General features: G+C 33.6%; 1 protein-coding gene across 1 annotated transcript in view; it reads right to left on the bottom strand.

Annotated features, from left to right (window-relative positions):
• Window positions 1-456: 456 nt before the first annotated feature.
• The window catches only part of LOC124363180, a 60,852-nt gene continuing 45,575 nt past the window's right edge, over window positions 457-15,733 (bottom strand). Inside the window, exons 11-17 of the mRNA XM_046818330.1 lie at window positions 13,072-13,352; window positions 9,963-10,090; window positions 9,133-9,342; window positions 6,408-6,625; window positions 5,200-5,460; window positions 2,947-3,085; window positions 457-1,078 (exon numbers count right to left, since the gene is read on the bottom strand). Of these exons, the coding sequence (XP_046674286.1) occupies window positions 626-1,078; window positions 2,947-3,085; window positions 5,200-5,460; window positions 6,408-6,625; window positions 9,133-9,342; window positions 9,963-10,090; window positions 13,072-13,352 (1,690 nt within the window). The 3' untranslated portion in view covers window positions 457-625. The remainder of the gene's footprint in view (window positions 1,079-2,946; window positions 3,086-5,199; window positions 5,461-6,407; window positions 6,626-9,132; window positions 9,343-9,962; window positions 10,091-13,071; window positions 13,353-15,733) is intronic.

Raw genomic sequence — 15,733 nt, 5'->3', positions numbered from 1 at the left:
GGAAGCTTTATATTCCAATCTGTACTGGTATTGCTGGTATAAATCTTGTAATATGTACTCAAACCATGAAGCGATCCGTTATATTCTTAAGACAGTGTGTGCTGGTATAAATCTTATAATATATACTCACCGTGAAGTGATCTGTTATATTCTTAAGCATGTGCTGGTCTAAACCTTTTAATATATACTCACTTTTTTGTTCTCATTTCTAGTGTATTTTTCATATTCTACATTTCTTCGAGATTCCTTTATTCGTCACTCAAAATTATTTCATGATTTGCTTTTGATTTCGAGGAAATTTATTCTGTATTATACTCGTTAAGTATGATGTAGGATAACACATTCATTATGGCATAAGAACACAGCTAGGTGCAATCAATGTGTTAAATTATTCCAATAAGAAAGCTCTCCTAATTATCAAATTATGGAACTTAGATCATTAAAAAACCAAGTAAATGACACAAATATAATTAATACTTTATTGTTATAAATTATAACAAGATATAAAAGAACAGTCAAGAAAAATAAAAGTATTTACATATGTACAAAATATAGACTAAAACTATACAAGTTTTTGTACTCACAACCATCTAATGGCAACATTAAACAATTTTCTTAACAATCATTATTCTTCATTTTTCAACAATCTTAAAACAATATTCTTGAGGTGTCCTCTAGCATCCGTACTGTCCACTGGTGCAGACTCCACGTACTTGACCCCATTGGCCAGCATCGTCTTGTGTTCAAAGGCGCCACCAAGCGTAGACTCCACCGTCTCTACCAGACGAGTGACCGTGTCCGCAGCGAGGTGGTATGGAACAAGGGCAGCCAGTACTGCGGTCAGCTGCTGCTCTGTGAGCTGCGGTAAAGTGGTCAGGTGGATCAGCAGCGGCAGGATCAGGGAAGCAGAGGATTTGTGCAGCAATGCCGTCAATATGGTTATCAGGGGAGTCAGAAGTGCTGAGGTGGCGTTCAGCACCACTTCGTGCAGCCAGGGATACAGGCTGTAACAACCCATCAGCAACAGACCTGCACCCTTCACGCTCACAGTAGCCTGCAATGTCTCCAGTATCAGCACCTGGGGGACATGTGCAAGCATTAACTTTGCAAACCACCATAACCATTCCTAATACTCTACAGGAATATATAACTTCCTAATAAATACAACCTAAATCAAAACCTTTCAAATGAAGTGCCATTTAATGGGGTGTTACATTTAAACATTTTGAGACACTCCCTCAAAATCCCATTTTGGGGAAATAGGCAAAGTTGTAACAGTGAATAAAAAATTCCCAGAAAGGTGTCTCGAGTTCCTTCCCTCCATCTTTATCCATTAAAAACTGAACAGAGTGTATCCAAACTTTTAACTCACACTGTATAACTAATTAATGAATTTTCTTTATTACAGTTCTTGAGTTTTGTTTGTCAATTCCATTATCGATTAAATAAATAATCCTTCCAGCTCAGTCAGAAGTAGACCTATTTTCAGACAGTTAAAATGTTAATAATTTATTTATTATGTGATTTACATACTTGTAATCTGAATCTTGAAAACGTTTCCGAATAAAAAAGGTGTTTATTCCAAAAAGTTTAGGAAATGTTATAAGCATTCCTGAAGACTTTTAAATTTTAAATGCTCTCTAAATCTGTAAATAAGGGATTTGTAAATTTGGTATACATTTAAATGGCTGCCACATTAGAATGAAATAACTTACAAAACTCACCAATTAACTTGGCCGAGATTTATAAAAGATCAATTTTTGTACCAAGTTCAGCTTCTTTGAGCTTTTTTGGGGTAGGTACTGCTTCCACAAGTCACATTATTTAATATAGATATATTTAAACTTGTGTACTTAATATATATATAAGAATAGAGGATGGTTTGGACTTTGGAGGTTATTTTCAGTGAAGTAATGTAGAAATTGTTTTTCCTATAAGTGCTACTACAATTAGAACAACTCCTTATTCTCATAATTTTTGTTAAAAAAACATTATCAGCTGGATGGCTACAACAAGAACCATACAAGGAAGAGTGAAGAACACTTTGATAATATATTCCAGTTGAAGTACCCCAGCTTATCTTATCTAATGACTTGTTTGTACTGCAGTTCATTGAGTCCTTATCAGTTGAGGTTTATTGCAGGGGAGTTCAAGGACAGTCTCTGTTTGCAGGCAGTTCACTCACACCTTCACAGGTTGGTGGAGGTGGGGGAGGGGAGGTGCACCTATCTTAGCACAACAATTCTTTTAGAAGACTGCTAACTCCAATCTGCACAATCATCTTCCTAATTCTCTCTTTTCCTCTTTGATTAGTATGTAAACAATAAAAGTATACAGTTAGCATAGCAAATTGAGAAGAGGCAGGGTGTAAGCATTTCTATTTGATGCCTTTACTCTACCAATGATCAATCTCTTTTAATGGCGGTAATTTTATTATCATCCAATTCAGATAAGTCATAACAGAGAGAAAGGGCGGTAAAAAACCAGACTGGTGTGTAAATAACTAAATAAAGCACATGTAATCAACTTCAACTAAACAACTTCATGACACAGGTACTTAACTAACCCCAAGTCATTTGTACCATCATCAACTGATGTTGAAATGATCTACCTATTTAGTTGGATTCATTATAGTTCAAGATATAATTCTCATCCTCGGATGAAGGAGTTATTATATATATTGCATTCTTCAGAAAACGTGTTTTTTGATTACTGATTTTATCATTCTTCCTCTTTCATAATAACGCAATTAAGATAAACAAATTTTATTGCAGTTATAGATGATACACAGTTTTATATTTTACACACATTTTTATTGGATATACTATAACACAATATTTTTTCACAGCCCATTATTGTACATTGTACAGTCTGTAAAACAATTTTGAAATCATATATTACTTTTATGGAATTGCTATATTGTCTATAAGTATAAATATAGTATACCTTGGATTTCTCAGATGCCAATGTTGAAGAGTAAAAATCAAGGATGATTTTGAAGACCATACTCTTGAGGCACAGGACAAAATCTTCATTGTCTCGTATCCCATCTCGCAGAACGTTCAGGATCCATTCCTGGCGCGTGCTGAGAGAAAAAAATACATTGTACTAATAACAATATTTACTAATATTTAAAGCTATATATAACTAATTGATACACTATACTATTTAATTAACGTTTTGATTTATTTATTTACATGCACTATTACAGGTAAAAAAACCTAATTACAACAGAGCAGTACTAAAAATTAAACAAAAACTACCACTTGTAAGCAAGTACAAAGTATTCATAACAAAAACTTTTTAACTCAAAACAACATATAATACTATATAGATCAAGTTATGCCAAACTATGGCTTATATAATAATGCTTTTAAATATTTATATATCAAGCACAGTTAAACATACCCTTCTGAACTCACTTAAACTATTGCTAAAAATATCCAAATGTTGAGCCATTGATTTGTAAAGCAGCATCATTGAGACAGTACGAGAGTTGGCTTAAATACTAGTTCTAGAAAAAGGTATAGCAAACAGATGGTGGATTCTAGTTTTAATTCCGGGAACATTAAAATGAATTTGCTGTAGAGAAGACGAATCCTTAACTTCATTTCTAACAAGTTTAAACAAATGAGTTAGCAATAAGAAATTACGTCTGGACTGAAGACTACAAAAACTGAACATGCTGAGTAATTGCTTATAAGAGATAAGATCTGAGTAAACTCCATTCTGTTAAAAAATAAATATCGTAAAACTCCTTTTTGAATTTTTTTCTATGTTGGATATATGGATATTATAGTGTGGAGACCAAACCGGTGCAGCATAATCTAACTGAGATTGTAGCAAAGTAAAATATAGCGCTTTCAACGTGCAAACTGAGGCAAACTTACGACCTTCCCTTAGTATTAAACCTAAACTACGGAAAGCCTTACTTATGATCTTAGCGATATGTTTAACGAAAGTCAATCTAGCATCGAGTATTACACCCAAATCATTCACTTCCTGAATCCTATCTAGAGCCATCCCATTTAACCCATTGGCCTACTAGTATTTCCAGCCTCTCAACTCCACAGTAAATCCAATTAATTTGGCCCAAAATGGAGAATTTTACTTAAAATTCCATTACTCTAGTTGTACTGCTTAGATTTTTATAAAACTTGGGATATTTAATAAAAGCATCCTAAACTATATTTTTCACACAAAAATAAAATTAAAAAGTTAATGTTAATTTTATGTTAATTACAAAAAAACACTTTATTTTTTTACTGACAATTATTTATTATTATTATTATTTCGAATTATTATACAATTATTATAATATAAATATAATTATTATAATATTATTATACAATTATTCTTTCGAATATTTACTCCTACCTGATTGCCTAAAAACACAATATTTTTAGGTTCATTTGGGTCGTCATTCCATATTGGAAAATTCCATAATCCAGTTACACCAGAAGCCACACTGCTAATAACGTCTATCAACATTCTGTAAATGTAAATCATTTATAGGATCATCGGCATTGTTTAGGCCTACGTCCATCTCTTCAAAATCAATATCCGAGAGGGCATTGTCAGACTCACCGTCGCTGAATTCTTCATCACCATCAGTCCTCCACTCTTCTTCCACATGATTAGAACCGATTTCACCATCAGATTCACTTAAAATAAATCCGTCATTGTCAATATAACGATCAATTTCACTACTACGTAAAGCTCCATGTCACGCCATTGTACACACGCTTAGTTTGTTTACTCGAGTCAGCTGTTTACTTGTTCCGATCGTCTGTTTATGTTCCCCTTCCCCAACTGCAGTGTTGCCAAGCTGTAAAGTTAAATTATTCAATTCCCATTATTGCAAAGAACACAGAAACGAAGTTAGGACTGAATGGTGCTGACATCTTGTGAGAAATAGGCGAACTACTTGGTGGCGAGATGGTTTCGTCAAAGTATTTTACAGTGCATAGCGCTAGCGGCGAGATGGTCTCGTCGAAGTAGGCTAATGGGTTAATTGGTAATCAAAAAGAATAGTATTAATGTTTTTGGAAAAGGTGATAACATGACATTTAGATACATTAAAGGAAAGTTGATGAGTATTGATCCAATCATTTATGGCTACCAGATCTTGTTGAAGAGATACAGTATTTTCTATGACTCTTATCACTTTATACAGCAAGATAATATCGGTAGACTGACTTGTGCAGCTGTACGTCGGCACTGTTAAACAGCGGCAGCAGCTCTGGCACAGTGTCCAGGTGGAAGCGAGGTTTGGCCAGCACAAACTGTGACAGCGGCAGATACAGGGGGTGGGAGGGGTTGGTGAGCACCTGGGCTGTTCGTGCCAGGAACACTGCCACCACCGACTTGAGGCGCGGCACCTCACCGTCCGCAGCATTGAGGCCCAGCCTCAGAGCGTCCAGGAAGTGCAGCCACAGCGTGTCTTGGGAGTTAGTGTGGCTGCAACATTATAAATATGTGAACCAAATCTCATTATCATACCATTAAAATATAACGCGTATTAAACGCATATTTATTGTTTTTTCTTCATTGTTATACATTTATATATTATTGTTGTTATTGTTGTTGTTATTATTGTTATACATTTATATATTATTGTTGTTTGTTCAAAGTATTTTATATTAGATAGATATTAAGTTTGTTATATGTTATTGTTATTTATTTAAAGTGTTATTGTTGATTATAAATAATGTTTTTATATTATTGTTATTAATTCATACATGTTTTAAAAATGTTATTTATTGATAAAAAAATTATTAAAATTTTGTTTTTTTTATCTATCAATGATTTATACAGTCTAGGTGGATGGAATCTTGGCTTAAAATATAAAACTAATATAAATTAAGTCTAGTGAACAAATTAAAGGAAACTAATTTATAGGAGAATTAAATTAGGGTACACAATTGTAGATACTGGTATGCCTTTGGGTTATTAAGCATTTCGATGTTCATTATGTCTAATTAGAGCTGTTGATAAACTAAGATATTAATTAATGCTTGTTACTAATATAAATGTAACAAATTCCAAAAGACTAGCTGATGAACAATTTGCAATATTGAAATATAACAATAATTATTGTTTTTCTCATACTGCAAGTGTTTGAAGCACAAGGGATAATGTAATGCAAGTTTGTTTGTAAAAATAAACATTTTGTGAACAAAGCATTTTTGAACTTGAAATATCACCAAAAGTTTTGGCGTACCTAGATAAGGTTCCACTGAACAGGAATAAACCCGTCAGAATAGAGCAAAACTTGGATCCATTTTAAACTAACTTTATAGAAACACTAAAATAATCTAATTGCAAGTTAATGATATTTATTTTGATGACTATATTAAATTTTCAAAATTCCTGTAATAATATAATTTTTTCAGACGTGAACAGACCTCTCTAAATGGCAGTGGAACCGTTGTAGGGCGACGTACGCAACGATCCTGACATCCTTGTGACGACTGGCGAGAGCTGACAGCACCAGGGAGAGGCAGCCGCTTTGACAGGTTTTGTACGTGAAGAATATCTCACTAGGTGCAAACATGGAGACCAACATCGGTAGAAAAAACGCTGGGTCGTAAATATCGGGCTGATCTTCAATTGTGACTTTAGGCTGAAACATAATGAAATGTGTAAAACTAAAAATTTGAAAACTTTTACACGATATGTTATCCTGGACTTATCTAAATCCTGGTGGCTAGTATTTCTTTAATTAATCATTAAATTAAGTAAGAGAATACACTCAATATGAAAACCACTTTTTTATTGTTTATTACTTATTTTTAATTTACTTACACAATTTTTGCACAGGTATGCTACTATTTTGGTACTGTCAATTTAAAAATCTTACGCTTTTTCATCAAAGAATGAAATTTCATTAATTGATTTTTTGGACAATTGATGTGATAACAGTATGAATGCATACTGTAAATAAAAGAAGGAAAACTTGATTACATTTTTAAACTGTTCAGCATAACAATATTGAGTTTAATAAGAAACTTCTTCAAAGAATTGTTTCTTAGCTGCATTATTTCTGGAGGAGGTTTAAATAGACAGCAGCAAAAGAACTTTTTCTGTAAGATATATCAAATGATTCCTTGTTTCTCATTCTGTATATTTTAGCTTGAAGCAAACTTACAACAACTATCAGATATGTAAATAACAAGGTAGAAGCACGCAACACCTTGTGTGGTGAATCAGTGTCATGTACTCATTTTGTTTACAAAATTATTTATTCTGTGATTTTCTCGTTACCATCATGGTTACCCATAAGACCAATCTAAAAATATCATCAATGCTCACCCAAATCCCATGGAGTGACATGCACCATCATCAAACTTGGTGTTGTCGATATAGAAATGTAGTTTCTTGCAAAATTCAAGACTATAAGTCAATTTTTTTCTGAGGTATCATGTGGACAGATAAACAGAAATGCATTTTTTCCTACCCCCTCAAGTGATAGGCTTTGCTAATGCTCAGCCTAATAATTATATCTGTATCAACCAACGAGATAAAGAATTAACACTGATATAACTATCACTTATATATTTGACAGTTGGTTTCAAAAGTCTCCACCAACGAAAATATGTGTAAAGATTTTATTATTTGGTATTTTTAACAATTGTTATTGTCAAACTATTTTTCACTAAAATTAGTACAGCAAATCATTAATTACTCTTCTGATGGTAGTTTCTCTAATGAGTTCTTGAAAATCCAGTGTGTATATTGGTACAAACTGGATCTCGTCTCCCCTTCTAGAGAAGAAATCATGCTCTTGTTCACTTCAATCAGAGTAAGTGAATAAAATTAGATTTGGTTCCAAAAATCTCATGCCAAATTAGCAGCCATAATCTGAAATTCTCTGCCAAATTAGCAGCCATAATCTGAAATTCTCTGCTATTCATAAGAAGAAATTATCATAGGCCTAGTATGAGAGTCATCCGGAACGATTTCTTATTAAAAATAATTAACAATGGATAAAAAAACTTGTTTCATTTGATTCCTGACATCTTTCTTCAGACATAAAACATAGTTTCCATTTTTGTGTAGACATTTATTCATAATGTTCTACAAGCCTTTGAATGGCAATGTTGTAGAAGTCTGATACTTGAGAGGATAACCAATCTTTACCTGCTTCTTTCACCTCGTCATCAGTTTTGAAGCGCTTACCATCAAAAAACTCCTTTAGGTAGCAAAACAAGTGAAAGTCACTCAGTGCCAAGTCCAAGCTGTATGGCGAGTGTTTCCAACCAAATGATGTGATGAGATTTTGGGTTTGGATAGCAGTGTGGGTCTGGCATTGTCATGCAACAAGAGAACTCCACATGTCAATAGGTCACATCGCTGATTCTGTATTATACATCAAAGTTTAGTCCGAGTATCGCAATAAACAGCTGCATTTATTGTTCTTCCTTATTCCGTAAACTCAACCAACAATATTCCATGTCTATCCCAAAACAAGGTTCCCATAACCTTGCGTGTTGATATTGTTTGTTTGGTCTTGACTTTAACAGGTGATATTGTGTGCCAACATTCCATTGACTGACTTTTCGTTTCGAGGGTTATGTGAGAAACCCATGTCTTGTCACCTGTAACAATGTTCTCAAAAAGTGGATCGCCTTCCTCATGAAATCGGACCAAATACTCAAGAGCACAACCCATTTTTCTCATTTTGTGTTCCTTAGTAAACAGCCTGGGAACCCAACGTGAGCACAATTTGCGAAATTTCAAATGTTCCGAGACAATTTTGTGTAATGTCGTTTTACTTACCGTCAGGAAATTCCAATGCTAATGATGAAGTGGTAAATAGTTGATCTCCATACATCCTTTCATCAAAGACATTGACCAAATCTTCATCGATCACTAATGGCCGGTCAGATTGGTGTTCATCACAATCCCATCCATTTTAGGAAGCTCTCACCCACTTCCACACTTTGATGTCACTCATCACATTACGGTCGTACACTTCACTTATCTGAATACCCGTTGATGGAACGTTCTTTGCTGTCAAAAACCAGATAGCTGATCGTATTTCGCAGTTGGCGGGTTGATCAATTGTTTTGAAGATCTTAAATTCGCAGTACTCTGCAATGATTAACACTTAACAATAATCTTGCGTACCTTAAGATCCCTGTCAATAGGAAAGTGTGCAATGGTCATGTTGACTCGCTGCTCATCAAACAGATCCAGCAGCTGAGTGAAGCTTTGACGAGTCCACAGACCAGGAGTCACCTGACTGCGGACACTGTAGAACGATGCAGCTGACTCTCCCCACAGCAGTGGCTTCCACTCTGCCAGACTGAACCCCTGGCTCTCATATAACTGCAGCAGCTGTTACAAACAAACATGAGTCATCTTTGGTAACATTAATGAAGCGTGAGTCATCTTTATTAATGACTTGCTAAACAGTTTGCTAAAATTGTACTATTTGAATATCTGACTTATTCCTAATACAAAATTCCTAATTTCCAGACTAGTAATGAAATGTACTATTCCTACAGCCAGTTTAAAGACACAGTAGATCTTTAGTGAAAGCGTTTCCGAAGATAAGGAAGCAATTCCTGCCAAAAATAGATAATCTATTTCATATTGCTGTTAGTCATGCAAACGTTTATTTACAAAGCTAGTTTGGTTAGGCTGTGAATGCTATAAGTTCATTGGAAAAAAATCCTTGTCTTTTTATTGTGAATTTAGAGATTTTATTCCTATCAGACTACGAGTGCACATCTATCTATATAGACATATTTATATAAATTATAAGTACTTACTTATTAAAAATTGAGCATTTATTTAATAAATTTGTACATTTACCAAATTCATATGGAAAATTTACTTCAATTTTCCATCAATCTGAATATCAAATGTGGGATCAATATTTATACTTTTCAAATTCTTTTAGTTTCCTATTGATCACTTTCAATGTACTTTGGCTGATTCATGGGATGACTTACTTGCAGAATCAGCTGATCGCAGACACTAAGGGAGGCAGAGTACGCAGATAGAAATATCGGAACATGAGAGGACACCATCACCGATGGATTCAGTCGCAAGAGAGTCAGAACCAGTTCCAACAATGCGGCTATAACCCGACACAGGTTATTGAAACACAGATGTACACAGCAAAACACTAATTTTAAAATGTGTATATTTAATATTTTAGGATTTAAATACCACATTGATGAATATAACCACAATACAGGCAATCTTTAAATGATTTTTTATACTACAGTAGGACCTTGATATATCGAACCTCAATATATCGAATTCCTCGATAAATCGAAGTTTTGTCATTCCCCTTGAATGTCCAATTTACTTCAATGCTAATTTTACCTCTACATATCGAAGATTTCAAATAAATAACCTCAATATATCGAATTTTCGCCAATAATTTTGCCTGTTTTTTACCTCTATATATCGAAGTTTTCTTATAATTACCTCAACATATCGAAGTTTCAGTTTATCAACGAAACGAACTTTAGTACTGTATTGTCGTGTTGTGCAAACAAACAACCATCAAAGTAGAGTATGTACCGTATTTTTCATGTCGAGACTTGCAACCCCCACCACCGACACTCCTTTGTTTTCTGTAGACGCCAGTGGTGGATCACCACTCCACCCTCAGTTTAATTTGGACGTTAACACGATTAGTGCGAGTAGATTTTTTTTAACAACAGTAAATAAGTTTTGCAAACTCTTTATAACATGTACGAAAGCCTACATTACAGTAGCATTTTAAACAGTAGAACCGTATTTCAGACATGTGTATTTATACTGTACAACATAACTTTTTAAGACGTTACAGTATTTTATATTCATATTCATGTAATAATATTACTCTATACGTTTAGTTAAAAAATAAATAAATTTAAATTGATGTATGGTGTACTTGTTATAATTTCTTATTCACATTTCCCGATAAAGTAATGTACGATTCTTAATTGTACTGTATTATTGTAGTGGGTGTGGACCTCTATATATCGAAGTCTGTCAGAGTTAACCTTGATATAATGAATAATACAACAACAGTTGTAAACCTCTATATATCGAAGTCTGCCCCAAACAGCCTTGATATATCGAACCTCATTATATCGAAATTCTTGATATATCGAAGTTTTGTAAATCCCCTTGAGGTTCGATATATCAAGGTCCTACTGTATATAGATTTATTTATAAAATAGAATTACATACTGTATTTATCATATAGTTCATTATATTTGGTCTCTACCGCACTAACAAATTGACAAAAATAAAAATTCCATTTTTAAAACTTTTTGAATTGACGTTTTAAAAGGGATGATGTATTGATTTTATTTGGCATTACTGTAAGCTCTTTACTATAAACTAATAAATCAATATACACTGAAAATCAACATTAAATCCATTAAAATCATTTTAGAGAATATAAAGGGTGATTTTTTTATTGGTGTGGTTTTTAAGTTGGCACCACTATTAAACACAACAATTAAATGTGAATAAAACAGCTGATCTTTGTTTATTATCTTATTTCATTTCGATATTTGTATTGTCTAGTGCGTATTATTGTATAGTAACCATGAACAGACTTACAAAAGAAGAGTGTTTTGCGAATAGTGCAAATTTATTTTGAAAATCGCAGTTCAGTTCGGGCAACTTACCGAGCTCTTTGTCCGATTTACGGACCTCATAATCGTCCATCAGAGTCAGGTATTCGAGCTTTGGTTAATCGTTTTCGTAATACCCACACTCTTGTTGACAAGCATCGGCAGAGATGCCGCACAGTAAGGACCGAAGAGGCTGTTGATGCTGTTGCTGCTCATAGTGTTGAAGAGGATCCAAGTGTGTCGATTCGTCATCGTGCGCAGCAATTAGCGATCTGCTACTCAACTCTATGGAATATTTTACGGAAGGATCTACGCCTATATCCATACAAGATTCAGTTGGTGCAAGAACTGAAACGATTAGACTATCGCAAGCGTCTTGATTTCGTTGAATGGGCTCAACATTATATAACACGTGACCCAGCTTTCGCAGGCAAGATTTTTTTCAGTGATGAGGCTCATTTCTGGTTATGCGGCTTTGTCAACAAACAGAATTGTCGGATTTGGAGTGATGAAAACCCAAAAGAATTTGTTGATATGCCCCTTCATCCACAAAAACTTACCGTTTGGTGCGCCATTTGGGCAGGTGGTGTTATTGGCCCTTATTTTTTTTAAAGACAATGCTGGCCAGACTGTTACGGTAAATGGTCCAACGCTATCGGGCAATGTTACGGGACTTTTTCTTTCCTCAGCTGAACGAACTTGAAGTGGATTTAGAAAATGTCTGGTTCCAACAAGACGACGCGACGTGCCACACGGCAAACGACACAATTGGCCTCTTGGCAGAAACATTTGGTGAACGTATCATCTCATTTAGAGGTAGTGTCAACTGGCCCCCACGGTCGTGTGATATCACGCCAACAGACTACTTTCTGTGGGGATATGTTAAGTCTCAAGTATACGCTGACAAGCCACAAACTTTAAATGACTTGGAAGCTAACATTCGTCGAGTTATTGGCGGAATTCAACCACAGCTGCTGGAAAGAGTATTCGAAAATTGGACTTCTCGATTGGGCTTTCTACGCGAACGAAATGGAGCCCATATGCCAGAAATCATTTTTAAACGTTAATGTCATGACAATATAGTTCAAATAAATGCATTTTTATGTCAATGCAGGTTGTTTTTCATTTTTTTATTTAGTTTTAAAAACCGCACCAATAAAAAAATCACCTTTTATTAATTGTAAAAAGTTGGAATCCATCCAGTAGTTTATGTATGTGGGTTAACATTAAAACCTATTTTAGTGTTTTTTCAACTATTTACAACAGATTGTCCACAAAACAGATAAACCAACTACAACATTTGACAAATTACTGTATTACAAGCAATATATAATATAAAGATTACATAAATTATGCCCCTGTAAAACATTGAAACCTGTGAATATCTTATTACAATATACACTTCATAAAAAAGATCTATTCATTATGTTAATATTAAATACTTGATGAAAATACTATACAAAAGACGAAAAGGACTCACCCTTGGTGGGGGTGGGCTTGGCCAATAAGACCGCAAGGAACTGGGAGTGTGAGAAGACCATTTCTGTGAGGTTGGCCACCCTGGAGTGTTTCTCCTGGTAGATGGCAGCACACAGCTTTGTCAGTGTAGTCAACAGGAAGCTGGCTTGTGTGTCGGGGGTTTCCCCTAGCTTCAGGGCCAGCCTGACCCAGCTGGGCCAGACCTCATTGTTCCTCACAGGCTCCCAGTCATGGGTTCCTGGCTCCACCACCTCCTTCAGACAGGCACACACCTCTTCTGCCCTGGGATCAGAGAGATCTATTAGTCTACGATCCAGTCCAGATCATTCTCATCAGAAGAGCAATGTATAGAGAAGATCTCAGGTACTAACCCAGATTACCTAGGAGGACTTCGTTAAAACAGAAACTCTCTTAAGACTACTACATAATTAATTGTAAAATGGTAATGTATGTTTGTGAAATGAAAAATACGTCTTCATAGTTGAAGAGAAAGCAGTGGCGTAACTAGGGTTTGGGAGAGGGGGAATCAACCACCCAAAAATTCCTAAAATATTAAAAACAGTTTAGTGTTTTACTTTGAATTAGGCCTATCTAACTGATTTAGATTTAGATTTCATACCCCAATTATGACCTGCTCTTCAATCAGACTCACCCCTCCCCTTTTCCAAAGTAAAACACCTAGTAACGCCAAAACCTGAAAGTGATGTAAAACATATATTAATATATATAAAAATATTTCAATTTAATTACAGATATTACTTTAAAAAAAAATAATGTAGCATACATTAATTTATTACCAATATAAATTTTCAAAAATGTAACCAATTATTATAATGGTGCAGTTTATAAACAAATTTATTTATTTCAAATTTTTTTACTGTATTTAAATGGCCATGTTTTTGTATATGTATATAAAATGGTAGTTTTTTGTCTTTTAATGCAAAATACTTTATGTCAGATTATAACGCTCCTACATTTAATAACGCTATTAAATTAAATAATGAAACATAATTTACGTGTTGATCTGCAGTATTACCCACAGTTTATCATATGCTTTCAAAACACTTGACAATAAAAAATGTGACTCTTTATTCAACATATAAGATTATAATGACAAATTTAGTATTTAATTCAAATCTAAAGTAATCTCTATATCAATATGGCTATTGTCAAACAACTCTGAAGCACAAATTGAGTAATTTGTCAAAAGGCCAACGAGCCGCAGACAAACAGTGATCAGAATCGATCCGTTCGCTGACAACGGCTTTGATCAGAAATGAGGGATGGTGTATTATGAATGAATGAACTCCACCAGATATTGATTGTGGCCAAGTCGACTTCAGACACCTGACCATGGCTCACCTGTCCAACTCTTTCACTGCCTATCTCAGTAAGTGTGTTTATAACACTTCTTTAATACTTACAATGGCAGTGTTGCACATCTATTAGATACTTATACAATTATAATTCATAAAAATTTGTATTTTAAAAAGGAACCATTGTTAGACTAAAATGTCAAACCAATAAACATTTTTTAATAAAAAGAGTTTTTAGTTTAGTAAATTTCTTTTCCTGTACTTATGTCATTTTTTTATATCTAAGAATCTTGTGGACTCAAACCAACGTAAAAACATCATTTTAACCGGAGAACAACACGTACATGTACATACATTGAGAATGTGATTCTTTTGTACAACTGAGAAACTTAGTACATAAATCTGATAAATTTAAATTAAAATAATTTTTTGGCTTCACATTTTTATAAAAAACAATAGTAATAGTCACTTTTGGTCATGGAAATCAATTAAAAAACATGAGGCTATCTTGATTAATATATATATATATATATATATATACATATAATCTAAATAGATTATATATATTAATTTATTTATGTTACTTAAACCTTTGTTTGTTTTTTATATAATTATTGTCCTTGATTATGTTACATTGTCATTATTTGTTGTTCCTTGTTAATTGTTATTAATTGTTCTGCATTTTATCATTATTTTACGTATTTAAGTCTAGATACAATTAATTTTAATATTATAATTAAATTTCAACATACAACTTTAAGATTTGTTATAGACTTACGACCATACTACTGTATATAATACTACACTTATATCTAGATGAAATGTGACAAAACCTATTGTATCATTAATGTTATTTAACAGCAATAAAGAATTTGAATCTTGATTTTAGACCCATAAGAACAACGTCAAAACTTCAGACAATTTTACAATCATTTGTCGTTTTACTCACTTAAAGAATTATTTTGAGAGTTAGAGCAGAATTCAGCAGTTGTCTAGGTTTATTTTCTTTTCTTTGTTGACTAAATAAAATTCTTTAAGCTGGGTGAATTTAGAATAAGTTTGTTTTATTGTACTAGCTTAATATTGTACACCAATACTATTCCATGCTTACACAGTGATGAATTCTTGATTATTTGAATTTGAATCTTATTTTTGAGTAGAATGAAAAGAATTTTTTAAAGATGTGATTAATTAATACATATACAAACGCTTTTTTCATTACTCCGAAAAAAACTTTTAAAAAATTCAGTAATACCATTTTCAAAAGAAAACATTATACAAGAAAAGCTAGAGAGCATTAGAATGAGTACTAATCATGTCTTTAAAATGAGATTCCTCGCATTAATT

This window comes from Homalodisca vitripennis, chromosome 5, assembly GCF_021130785.1.
Source record: "Homalodisca vitripennis isolate AUS2020 chromosome 5, UT_GWSS_2.1, whole genome shotgun sequence".
Classification (NCBI taxonomy): Eukaryota; Metazoa; Arthropoda; class Insecta; order Hemiptera; family Cicadellidae; genus Homalodisca; species Homalodisca vitripennis.
Note: the sequence above shows the minus strand (reverse complement) of the source record. Positions and strands in the feature narration are given on the sequence as shown.